At 39.4% G+C, this 13,117-nt stretch overlaps 1 protein-coding gene across 6 annotated transcripts in view; it reads right to left on the bottom strand.

Moving 5' to 3' along the window:
• The window catches only part of ADAM23 (ADAM metallopeptidase domain 23), a 194,794-nt gene that overhangs the window by 80,845 nt on the left and 100,832 nt on the right, over positions 1-13,117 (bottom strand). For all 6 annotated transcript variants that reach the window (XM_086719442.1, XM_086719444.1, XM_025929762.2 and 3 more), the window contains exons 5-6: positions 5,800-5,882; positions 4,536-4,599 (exon numbers count right to left, since the gene is read on the bottom strand). In XM_086719442.1, the coding sequence (XP_086575568.1) occupies positions 4,536-4,599; positions 5,800-5,882 (147 nt within the window). The remainder of the gene's footprint in view (positions 1-4,535; positions 4,600-5,799; positions 5,883-13,117) is intronic.

Here is a 13,117-nt window from a genome sequence, read left to right as displayed (position 1 = left end):
ATTACTGTTATTACTATTAGCTTCCATTACTGAGTGCCTGGTATGTGCCAGATACTGTTAGGGTACATAGTACCTGATTTAATCCTCACAAGAGATCTATATAACGCATATTTTACCTTTGTTTTACAAATAAAAATATTGCAGCCCAGAGAGATACATCATTCAGCTAAAATAATATTACAGAATAGTGATCCCATTTAATTTAAACATATATGAGAACATATCATTGAAAAACTGGAAGAATGTATACTGAAAGGTGAAGAGAAATTCTCTCTTGGGGATGGGATAATGGATAATTACCATGCAGTTAAGTATTGGCTTCTCTTGCTTTCCAGATTTCCTACAATGTATTAGTTTTAATCAGGAAGTTATAAAAAGAGTGTTCTTAATAGATTACATAAAAGACTCACAATAATTAAGAGTTTTGCTGCTCATTACTTGAGAGATAATATGAATTCTCATTAGAAATATACCATCCATAGTACTTGATTTATTGTAAAGCATACTAAAACCAATAATAATAAACTAAACATCAAAAAATCTAAATTCCAGTTTGGTAAATTCTTAATTCTGGTAACAAGTGAAATGATATCTAGAGCAATGAAACTCACAATTGGATTAGCAGCGCAATTTTAAAAACTGACTGATTTAAACGTTTCAAGCACTGTTCTTTTCCCTCTCCCCATGTGAAGACGAGGGCAGATTGTTAATTGAACAGAAGGTAGGCAGTAAGGAGGAAGGCAAAAGAGAAAAGGCATTAAGCATGTAACAATCAGCCCCTGAAGAATATGATTATGGGTATAACAACATAAAACCAATACTTGAAATACTATGACAATAATAATTTGTTTATAAGCCTTTTCAACAGTTTATTAAACATAGTCACGTACATTTATGAATTCATCAAACCTGAAAAATTGACCTATTAGGGATGCACAGAAAAATTATCTTATTTTATATTTTTAAAAACTCTGAGGCTTAGGGAGTTGTTATTTTGGGTTTTTTGTTTTGTTCTTTGGGGGTCTGTTTAGGGTAACAGGACCATTCATCAATGCAAGAAATCAAAGCCAATTTTTGGCTGACCGAGTCAAATAATCTTGCCATATACAAGTTATTTCCCTACCACTACAGTAGGGGAAAAACATTTACTTAGTCAAAATGTCTTTATCGGGGGGTGGGGGGGGGGAGAGTATCTTTGTTATCCAGTAGTTTTTAAATTTACCAGTTGAAAAGCAATAAGGTTTAAGAAAACAGGTTTAAACATTTAAAATTTAATGGCATTTCTGTCTCAAATGTGAAATTTACAAGGTATTTATATATACATCGCCACGACAAAGAATATACGTGTTTGTTCAATTGTGATTATCAACAGTCTAAATGACCAGTACCTGTCTCAAAACTTATTTTATCTACATGTGAAATCTCTAAAGAGAAAAAAAACTGTTTTCTCCTCCCCATCAAATGATTGCAATATTCTGACTCAATCACTCTCAGAATATTATCTTCCCATTAGCAGCTCTCTTCACTGCTATGACTCCCCTTATAGCCGCCTGTCAGCGTCTTCATCTCCTACCATTCTCCCCTTTGTCCACCCCTCTCCAACCAGCAGGGTTCCTCAAAGTTTCTACAACACGCTAGAAACAATCCTGCCTCGGGGCCTGGGCATTTGCTGTTCTCCTGGAATGTTCTTCCAGCTCCCTAATTTTTTTGAAAGTCCTCCTTCAAAACTACCATCTCATTCCACTCTTCTCTGGATGGTTAATATGAAGGTTTACTTCTACCTTCATATTTTGGCTTCATTTTTTTTTCTCCTTAGCACATACCACTGTCCAACATACAATATGTAATTACTTACTCATCCTGTTTATCGCTGTCTGCCCCCTGTAGACTAGAAGCTCTATGAGCCTCAGACTCTATGTCTGTCTTGTTCACCACTTTATCCCCAGCACGTAAAATAGTGCCCAGCCTGTAGTTGGCTTCCACTACAATACCTAACAAATATAGACCAAATTTCAGATCTATTTACATTCTATTAGTGAGCAACACTCTTAAGAGTATATGATTTCTTGTTTTCCTAATTCTATTAAGATAAAATTGACATATAATGTTGTATACGTTTAAGGTGTACAATGTAATGATCTGCTATATGTATATATTGCAAAATAATCTTCATAATGAGTGTGGTTAACATCTGTCATGTCACAACTACAATTTTTTTCCTTGTAATGAGGACTTTTAATACCTAATGTCTTAGCCGCTTTCAAATATACAAATGTACTCTGGTCACCAAGTTGTACATTATCTCTCAGAATTCATTTATCTTCTAACTGGAAGTTTGTACCTTTTGACCACTTTCACCTATTTCCCCCACTGGCTTCTGGTAACCACTAACCTGTTCTCTATTTCTGAGTACAGTATTTTTAGATTCCATATATAAGCAAGATCTGTCTTTCTCTGTCTGACTTATTTCACTTAGCATAATGCCCTCATGGTATCCTATCTAGGTTGCTGGCCTGTGCATAACTGCAGGCATCATTTTTTTTCCCTACCTCTAAAGAAAACTAAATACTATCTAATATAATCATAGTTCAACTACACATTTCCCCACTGAAGATTCTTAGGCTCATAAAAGTTAGGTATATGGGTATACAATTATCTAAAGAAGCGGTGGTAATAAAAGCTAGTTTAAAGGAAAAGAAGATGGTCACTACAAAACAAAATGTCCTCTCTGCTCTATAGACTGGAAAGAACTGCCTTCACTTCCAAAAGCCTAGATTTGTCACCTCTTATCATCCCTTACTGGTGTGTGACCTGGTTGATGAGAAAAACAACTTTTGTGTTTCTGAGCTGCTGCCTAAGCATTTTACAGCCTGATAACCCTGCTCACACCCAGAGTCTGGACATTTAGATAAGAACTTGAGTTCAGGATTCCCACTCTCAGTTCCTGCTTTGGTTTTCCCAGGGCACCTTTTAAAATAACCACTTGGATACAGGAGTGCTGATGCATAGGGGCACTTGTACCCCAATGCTTATAGCAGCACTCCCAACAATAGCCAAATTATGGAAAAACCCAAATGTCCATCAACTGATGAATGGATAAAGAAATTGTGGTTTATATACACAATGGAGTACTATGTGGCAATGAGAAAGAATGAAATCTGGCCTTTTGTAGCAACGTGGATGGAACTGGAGGGTGTTATGCTAAGTGAAATAAGCCATACAGAGAAAGACAGATACCATATGTTTTCACTCTTATGTGGATCCTGAGAAACTTAACAGAAACCCATGGGGGAGGGGAAGGAAAAAAAAAGAAAAAAAAAGAGGTTAGAGTGGGAGAGAGAGCCAAAGCATAAGAGACTCTTAAAAACTGAGAACAAACTGAGGGTTGATGGGGGGTGGGAGGGAGGGGAGGGTGGGTGATGGGCATTGAGGAGGGCACCTTTTGGGATGAGCACTGGGTGTTGTATGGAACCAATTTGACAATAAATTTCAAAAAAAATAAAAAATAAAAAAAATAAAATAACCACTTGGAATTAATCCTGCTAAAAGTTAGGGACCTCTACTCCAACCACCTCGTAAGTAATAGGCGCTTGCTATCCTGCTCTCTATCCCTGGCCCACTCGTGGCCTGGGATGGAAGACTGCCCTGCCTCTGGCTTACTGCCCCACCAGTATTCCCAGGATCTGCATGTAATAAATCCCATGACTGTACTTCCCCTGTGTGAGTGTACTGGAACAGCATCGTCAATCCAAACAACCATGGATTTCACTTTCCTGAAGTGGGAGCTCGGATGCTAAGGGAGCCACCTGCTGAGCCTAAGTAGGTGGCTTGTGTTCCCCCATTCAGCAGGTCATAATCTGCATATTCTAAATTCAACACACCAGCACCAGCTTCTCAACATACCTGGGATGTGCAATTTAAACTTCAAAACTCACGGTGTCATTCTACGTTTGAAAAAATGTGTTGCATATAAATGCACACTGACATCCGCTTAATATTCTTTATGGCTCAAAGGCAAAGATGATAAAAGAATAAAACACCATGGGGCGCCTGGGTGGCTCAGTCAGTTAAGCGTCCGACTTCGGCTCAGGTCATGATCTCGCAGTCTGTGAGTTCGAGCCCCGCGTCGGGCTCTGTGCTGACAGCTCAGAGCCTGGAGCCTGTTTCAGATCCCGTGTCTCCCTCTTTCTCTCTCCTCCCCCGCTCATGCTCTGTCTCTCTCTTCTCAAAAATAAATAAATGTTAAAAAAAATTTTAGGGGCGCCTGGGTGGCGCAGTCGGTTAAGCGTCCGACTTCAGCCAGGTCACGATCTCGCGGTCCGTGAGTTCGAGCCCCGCGTCAGGCTCTGGACTGATGGCTCGGAGCCTGGAGCCTGTTTCCAATTCTGTGTCTCCCTCTCTCTCTGCCCCTCCCCCGTTCATGCTCTGTCTCTCTCTGTCCCAAAAATAAATTTAAAAAGTTGAAAAAAAATTAAAAAAAAATTTTTTTTAAAAAAGAATAAAACACCATAAGGAAGCTAAGGTCACAGACTTACTTCATCATGAATCAGCTCCAGTGGTTCTATCATATATACAAAGGTATTATCTTCAAACATACCACTACAAGGCAAGAAACCACACAAGGAGAAAATTAATAAATATGGCAAACAGCAAGAAACAGCAAATGAGCTTCATATTGCATCTTTAAAAATGAAGAGTATATCTGGACAAATGTCTTTATACTGCCCCAAATCTAATTCATATATCTGTATGGAATCCCACTGTGGTCTCAGCACTATACTAGACAGCAGATAGGCTACAGGAAGTATTAAAGTGTATCCCACAGGCATACATATTATAAATGTTATAATTGATTTTTGAAACAAAATGGACAGATCAGATGATTAATCTGGAACAAGACTATTCATACAGTTCCAGTATGTCAAGTTATATAATTCCAGACAATGTACAACTAGTACAAATTTCTTGTACAAATCCAACATCATCTATAAGAAAATAGGTAATTTGTGCATTAGAATAATCTAAAATCATCTGATTCTGGGGTGCCTGGGTGGCTAGATCAGTTGAGCCTCCAACTCTTGATTTCAGCTCAGGTCATGATCTCACAGTTCATGGGATCGGGCCCCGCATGGGGCTCCGTGCTGACAGCGTGGAGCCTGCTTGGAAACCTCTCTCTCCCTCTCTCTTTGCCTCTCTCTCTCTCATTTTAACAAACATTAAAAAAATAAAAAATAAAACCATCTGATTCTGAAGACGAAAACAGAAGTATACTTATGGCTGCACATCGTGAATTTCCATTAAGCAGTATGACTCTGTTGCATTTAATTTTGAGAGGTATAGCAAGATAAGATTTTCAAGATCCTTTTCCACCCCATGGCCACAACTAGATCTTTACATCAAGTGTTACCATTTGTATCCAAAAGGTGTTTAAAGAGGTTTTTCTAGAGACTGCCTTGAAGTCGATGTACGAACTTCTCTCTTTGGCCCCCCATCCTCACCTGACCAATACCACCTGACTGCTTGTCCTCTGGCATACACTTCTAGGAAACCTTCTTGGACCTTCCTGGTCACCCCATAAGTCCCTGATGCTCCACTTCACAGTTCCAATTACCAGAATGGCAATTAAATATTAATCTGTGTAATCACTTGTTTAATCTCTGAATCTCCTGCAAACTTTAAATGTTAACAGAATATGGGACCAGCCCAGAAGATTGACTACAACAAACATCTGTGAAAGAAAAGATGGAAACGGTGAATGGATGAAAGCAAATTCACTCTCCCATTGAGAATCCCACATACTGAAGTCCGTTGCAGGTTGAGAGAGCTGCTCTGGAGTCCTTGACACCTCGGATGCTTCCGTGATAGTAACAGTGCTCCCCACCCTACAAAGCAGAAGGGTTACTTGATTAACAAAGCTTTCTTTGTCATCATTCACTCTTATAGAAGCTTCTGTGAACCAAAAGAATGGCAAAGATGGGCCTAGAAACTGCTCTTGGTTGATATGAAATCTGAAAAGGCACTAAGCAATTTTTCAGCTTTTCTATAATGATGTTGTGTTATTAAATTTAATGAAGGAGAAAAAAAAACATAACAGGAATAGAAAACCAAAGCAACTGGCACAACTTATGCACTTTTTGTAAACATGTAAGGGAGTAGATACGTACCTGATGTCGTTATGGAATAAGGTCTTCTACCTACCTGAGGAGAGACCCCAAAGGTGTTGCTAATAATTGTGTTTGATGGAAAGCTACGTAAAACCTTATTATTTGCCTTCCTACCTTTTAAATTAGTTTAAAAATTTTTCGGAAGTATTATATGAACTTAACTTTCAAATTCAAGTAGTAACTACAAGGCCTATTTAAAAAAATAGAGCAGTTACTTTCTCCCTCTCTCCCCACCTCCATGGCAATCATCTTTAACTCTTTTATCGATTTCTCCTACTGTTTGCCTATGTATTTCTCAATGGAATATTTATACTGCTACATCCTGGTTTATTTCACTTTAGAAATTATCTTCCTAATGTAGAATCTCGAAAACCTCTCTTGCTCCCAATACATGCCAATCCACATCATCAGTTTTTGGTTAAATTGGTATTTAGTGTTTTCATTATGACTCTGCACATACTGTTCACAGCTGTGTCACTATGATTACATTTTCGTTCTTGCTCCACTTTTAATTTTTTGAGATGTTTTGATTCGTTTATTTGCTGGCTTATTTTCCCATGTATTGAGCACTTACATCTTTCTCATTGTCTGAAATATTATCTACAACTCCTCTCCTATGGTCAGACATATCGGGTAATTTATCACATGCATTTTACTCCTATAGACAGCCCTCTTGTCTCCCCTCAACCTCCGGCCAGGCCTGATGCAGAGCCACCAACCAGGAGTTCTGTGTAGGGTCATCCTGGGAAGTCTTCTGCCTCCCTTCTATATAGAATCCTAGACCCCATGTCTTCTCCATCCATGGTTTCACCTTCCCTTTTTATGAAGGTACACATCTTCTGGTACTTTCTTGAAAAAGTGATCATGGAAGATAGATTTGGTGAGAACTTGCACATATAAAATTTTCTTTTTCTATCTTCACCCTAGATCAATCATTTGGATGGGTAGAGAATCCTAGATTGGAAATTACTTTCTCTTGGCATTTCAACAGCATTGTGCACAACTTCTAATGTTGCTGCTGAGAAATGGATGTTATTCTCATGTTAGATTTTTTTTTTTATAAAATAGAATTTCCCCTTTCAAGAGAAATTGAGGGAATTTTACTTATGCCCATTTTTATGAAATCTCATGACATGCTTTGGAGCAGGTCTTTGCTTTTTCACTATGCTGAGCACTCCGTCAAACCTTTTAATCAAGAAAATGCGGGGCGCCTGGGTGGCGCAGTCGGTTAAGCGTCCGACTTCAGCCAGGTCACAATCTCACGGTTCGTGAGTTCGAGCCCCGCGTCGGGCTCTGGGCTGATGGCTCAGAGCCTGGAGCCTGTTTCCGATTCTGTGTCTCCCTCTCTCTCTGCCCCTCCCCCGTTCATGCTCTGTCTCTCTGTGTCCCAAAAATAAATAAACGTTGAAAAAAAAAAAAAAAAAAAAGAAAATGCAGAGGCGCCTGAGTGGGCTCAGTCAGTTAAGCATCTGACTCTTCGTTTCTGCTCAGGTAATGATCTCGAGCCCCATGTCAGGCTCTGTACTAGCAGTGGGAACCGTGGTTGGGATATTCTCTCTCTCTCTCTCTCTCTCTCTCTCTCTCAAAATAAATAATGAACACTTAAAATTGTTTTAAAAAAGAAAATGCATGAACTTCAGTTCTAGGAAACCTTTATTATTTCTCTGATAATTCCCTCCTTTCCATTTTCCTCTATAAATGGAACTCTTGTATTAGAGTAGAGAAGTGATGTCTGCTTGGCTATATGGCTGTAAGTGCCCTCCACACACACTTTCAATCAACCCTTCTGTTTTCATGTGTCTTCAATTCCTGGCTCTTCAATTGGCTTGCTTCTTCTTGGTTTTCCCCTAATGGAAATGAGCAGAACAGACGAAGCGCAAACCCCACAGTTAGCCCTCATCCACCTGCTTTCTATCTCCCAAAATTTTATGGATACCTCTTGTCTGCAGTATTTTCTTCTCCTGTCTTTGTCCTTGTGGGTTTATATCCTTTTTTATTCTTTAACTATTATTTGAGTAGGTTAATGGGATGGAATAGGGATAAATATAAGCATTGAATCCACTGTTTAACCAGAAGCTTCTTATTGGTTTTCTTAAATAGAATGTACTGGACACACTTTGACTTTTCTCGATGATTTACAGTTATTTTGATCACTGCTCATTATACTGTACTACCATAGTCTCAGAGGCTCGTCGGTGACTAAGGGTGTCTACCCATACATCAAATGACCACTCCCCAATCAACTCAGTTTCTTTCCTCCTCGAGAGTATAAAACACATTTCCAATGCTGGTTGTCTAAATTTTGTATTTCAACCTTGTTAATATCTTGTAAAAGGTTGCATTTGTATAGGGTTTGATTCTCAAAAAGGAACCTTTTATATAAATATTGACGTGTATGTAATATGACAAGTTTTATTTGCATAGTCAACACTGGGACTTATAAGGACAAATGGTATCACACATCTCAGCAATTTGGGAATCCGGGTCGATATTCTGCAATTAAATTCCAAACTCTTCACATGATTCTAAAAACAACCACAGGGACCTGTAAATTCCATCAAACTGGTTATTTAGCACTTTGTATCACACCAAAAGGCTATCTTAAGTCAGGTGATTATTAGAAAAGCATAGCAAACCCTGTCATAGTTACCTGACCTTTCTAAGAAAAGCTCTATTTCCCAGATTTTCCTAAAAATAATCTTTTTTCTCCCAGAAAATATTTCCAAGTCCTTTCTTAGACTTAAGCTTCATTCACATTGGAAACTGAAGGTTGATGCTCTCTCAGTACAAAGGTCATTGCTAGTTGTTTTAATTAAGATAGGATATTATCTGAAGGAATTGTTTTGGTTCTCCATGTATATGAAGGTGAATCACCATATTTTCTGAAAAATAAGACTTGAGGTAACATGAAATCCCTGATGGTTGTTATCATTAGAAAGCTTGAACATCTAAATTCTATAGTTATATTAAGCACTGTGAGCAATTTGGCAGACTCTAAGTTAGTATTAGTATTTGGTAGTATTCGAGGATTTTCCGAGTTTCTTATTACTAAATATATAAGTTTTTAAGAAAGCATTACCATACAAATACTATTTGGCAACTCTCCAGATATATGTAGCCTTTTATAAATACCAGTGCAAAGTAACCTATTGAAGTATTTCATATCCAGTAAGTCCTAACCGAGAAGAGGCATTTCCTCTCGGGTAACAGCGATAATAGTGCAAAGAGGCCACTCCCAGAGAATTTGTGAGCACTGACATTGGATAGTCAGCTCTGGGGGTGCCTTCCACCCAAGGATCGAACCATCTTGAACACTCATTGTCTCACAGTAACTACTATCTCCATGTACAGATAGGGAGACACAAAGTGCTAAAAGACTGCTAAAGACAGCAAGAAACCAAACTGAATGCCACGTTTTCAGGCTCTCGAGTTAGTGTTTCTTTCCCCAGTTGGGAAGGACTCAGACAGTTCTATAGCACTGCCCAGCCACTTCCAGATCAGCACTTGTGAGCACATCACAGATCTGTGACTAGGCCAACAGCAGGCAGGACAACCCAAATGGGCTCATTCAGCACACGACATAAGTCTATATGAGTCCCCACAGGCATCAGCATATTCGAATTCAAAACTGTCCGTTGGTTATTTAAATTCAACAAATACAGAGCATCTGATACATGGAAATTATTGGCCACTCGAAGGAACTTAAAAATCCTAGTACATATGCTCCCCAACCTACCACTGCCACACAGGTGAACATTCTGCAAGTCAGATAACGCTTAAATAATAGCAACTGTGCTCCAGGAGGTTTCCAAGCTCAGAACCCCATTGGAAACCACCAGGCCATTCCTGCAAGTAATGGAACACTGAGTGTGTATCCTTTAAAACACTTCCTAATCAGAGGTGGCTTGGGATAACAGCTCTGTGAGTCCAATGCTAACAACGTGTAGGGGGAAACAAAGATTTGGTTCCCTGGTATTATCGATCAAATGACAGAAACAGTTTGATTCTACTCACTTTAAATACAACCTATTGGAAAATAGAACCTATTGTTTCAATTTGATTTATTCTATAATTGCTCTACCTTTGTGTCTGTTTAACTAGCTCACCTGCACGTCAGTAAAGGTCTGCCAACCAGTTATTATTATCGTCATTGCTTAAAAAGCTCAAATAAACTCCTGTCCTTCTGGGTAAACATTTGAGAAAAAAACTACACAGGTCTTAACTCACGAATGTGTATATTTTGATATTCCAGGTGCTGAATATAATAATGAAATATGACACTCTGTTCAAATGATTATTCTACATGCATATCTTTACATTCAAACTTATCAATCATCAGGGTCTATCAATCTATTTAACACGTCAGATGGCTGATAGCAAAAGAGAAAAAGATATCTTTCCCTGGACACATATACCTGAATTTGAATACTGCAGCATAAGGAAACGAAAAAATTTTTTCAGAAAATCAGGGAACTTGCGACCCCAATACCAATTTAGTTTACCTTCATTAAACCCAATAGGAGAAAAATATTCAAGTATTAAAACAGTTTAGCTATACCAACGCTATGTAAATTTTTAACAGTTCATACAAAATTATCCTATTCAAACTTAAAATAGCTTTGTGAGGACCCACTGTTGTCTGCTCTCTTGAATTTTTTAAATTTCCCGGCCAGGAGCCATGCCCACAGAGGCTCATTTTCCTCCAATAGGAATCCCTGCCAAGAACGCTTCATGAAGAAGTGAGCTTGAACTGAGCCATGGTGATGATTTGATTTTAAAAAAAAGCACAAAAACTTCTAGGAGGGTGATGTGATTACAGTGATAAAGAAAAGAACAAAGACAGGGATTTTTATCTGCGTGGTTCACTGATGTACATCCAGTACCTAGAAGAGGGACTAGATCACAGTAAGCTAAATCGGTGTGTGTTTAATGAATACAGATGACTTATTTATGAGCCTGAATGACAAGACCAATCTTAAAGGAGCAAAGGATTCATGTTTTTGAGAAGGTGGGTACGTAAGTCCCCATTCCCCACCCGAGGGGTTATGTTTTCTTTAAGATATAACTAACAAGCCAGAAAATTCACCCTTTTGAAGAGTATAATTCAGTGGCCTTTAGTACACTCACAGAGTTATGCTACCATCACCCCTAATTCCAGGATATTTTCAGCACCTCAAAAGGAAATCTCATACCCATTAGCAGTCACTTCCCATCCCTCCTTACCCCAGCCCTCGCAGCCATATCCTACCTTTGGTCTTCATGGATTCGCCTATTCTACACATTTTGAATAAATGGAATCATATAGCATATGGTCCTTCATGGCTGGCTTCTCTGACTTAGCATAATGTTTACAAGATTCATCCGTGCCGTACCTTGTATTCGTACTTCATCACTTGTGGCTGAATAGTATTCCCTTGTGTGGCTATATCACATCTTATTTATTCATCAGTTGATGGCCACTTGGGTTGTTTCCACTTTTTTGAATAATTACGAATAAGGCTGCTGTTAACATCCACGTCCAAGTTTTTGCTTAACCCTATGTTTTCAGTTCACTTGGATATCCACTCGGGAGTTGAACAGCTGGGTCATAGGTAATTCTCTGCTTCACTTTTTGAGGAACTGTCAGGATGTTTTCCAAAGCAGCTCCAACATTGTACATTCCTACCAGAAGTAGATGAGGGTCCTACCTCTTCATGTCCTCACCAACACTTAACTGTTGCCAGCACCTTGGTTACAGGTATCCTAGAGTGTGTGAAGCAGTACCCACACAAGTTTAAAAATCAAATGAGAGAGTGACCCAGGGCTGAAACAGGACTGAAACAGATCAAAGTGGCACATTAATTTTTGATATACCAGAGGAGAGGATTAGCTGAGAATCCAGTAGGTCTGCTAGTGCTTCACTCGTGAGGTGGCTACACTTACCAACCCAGGGGTAGGCAACACGGAACAACAAACCCCCACCACCACCACACACACACACACACACACACACACACACACACAAACACACACACACACACACACCCTGGGCTGCCACTGTGCAACTTAGAGTGTGGAAAAGTACAGAAATTGTGCTCTTCCTATAAGGAAATGGACACCATGAAAGACAGGAATAAGAACTACCCAGACATACCCAACTCCTTCCCATCGGTTGAACTGCTCTTCCTTCTAGGGTGGGAGTGAGCAAGGGGGCAGGAAGAAGCCACGGTGAGTAAACAGAGCCAGGAAAGGGCCTTTTCCCCACCCAATAATGATAAAGAGTAATAACGTAGAGGGAAGCGGGGATAGGAGTCCAGCATCAATCTGTTGAGGCTCACATTGCTGGCCAGCTGATAGTTCTTTTCATCAGCAGAATTGAAACCAAAGTATTAGTAAGCGCTCAAAGTGATTGGTTCACATAACAGGGACTTAATAGAAATATGTTAAAGTTGAAAAGTACTTTTACACTTTCATACTGATACCTAATTCTTTTTTTTTTTTTTTTCAACATTTATTTATTTTTCGGACAGAGAGAGACAGAGCATGAACGGGGGAGGGGCAGAGAGAGAGGGAGACACAGAATCGGAAACAGGCTCAGAGCCCAGAGCCCGACGCGGGGCTCGAACTCACGGACCACGAGATCGTGACCTGGCTGAAGTCGGGCGCTTAACCGACTGCGCCACCCAGGCGCCCCTGATACCTAATTCTTTTACAAGAACTAAAACGGTAAAAATTAACTCGTTTTTAGTTAGGCTCATCAACAAAGTTGATCAACAAATCAACGAAGTTATTTTGCCATATAGTGTGTGTAAAGCACCGTGTAGGAACTCTAACAAAAGCTCTTGCTCTGTGGAAGGCAGAACCAAAGTTCTTCCATATTCATACTGATGCCTGGCACCTATTCTATCCTGACTACTTAATTTGTTTACCTCTCCAGTTCCTATCTTTGCTTCACAAGGAAAGAAGTCCTTATA

The sequence above is a fragment of the Puma concolor genome, chromosome C1, assembly GCF_028749965.1.
Source record: "Puma concolor isolate L17-30 chromosome C1, mPumCon1.1.hap2, whole genome shotgun sequence".
NCBI classification, from domain to species: domain Eukaryota; kingdom Metazoa; phylum Chordata; class Mammalia; order Carnivora; family Felidae; genus Puma; species Puma concolor.
Note: the sequence above shows the minus strand (reverse complement) of the source record. Positions and strands in the feature narration are given on the sequence as shown.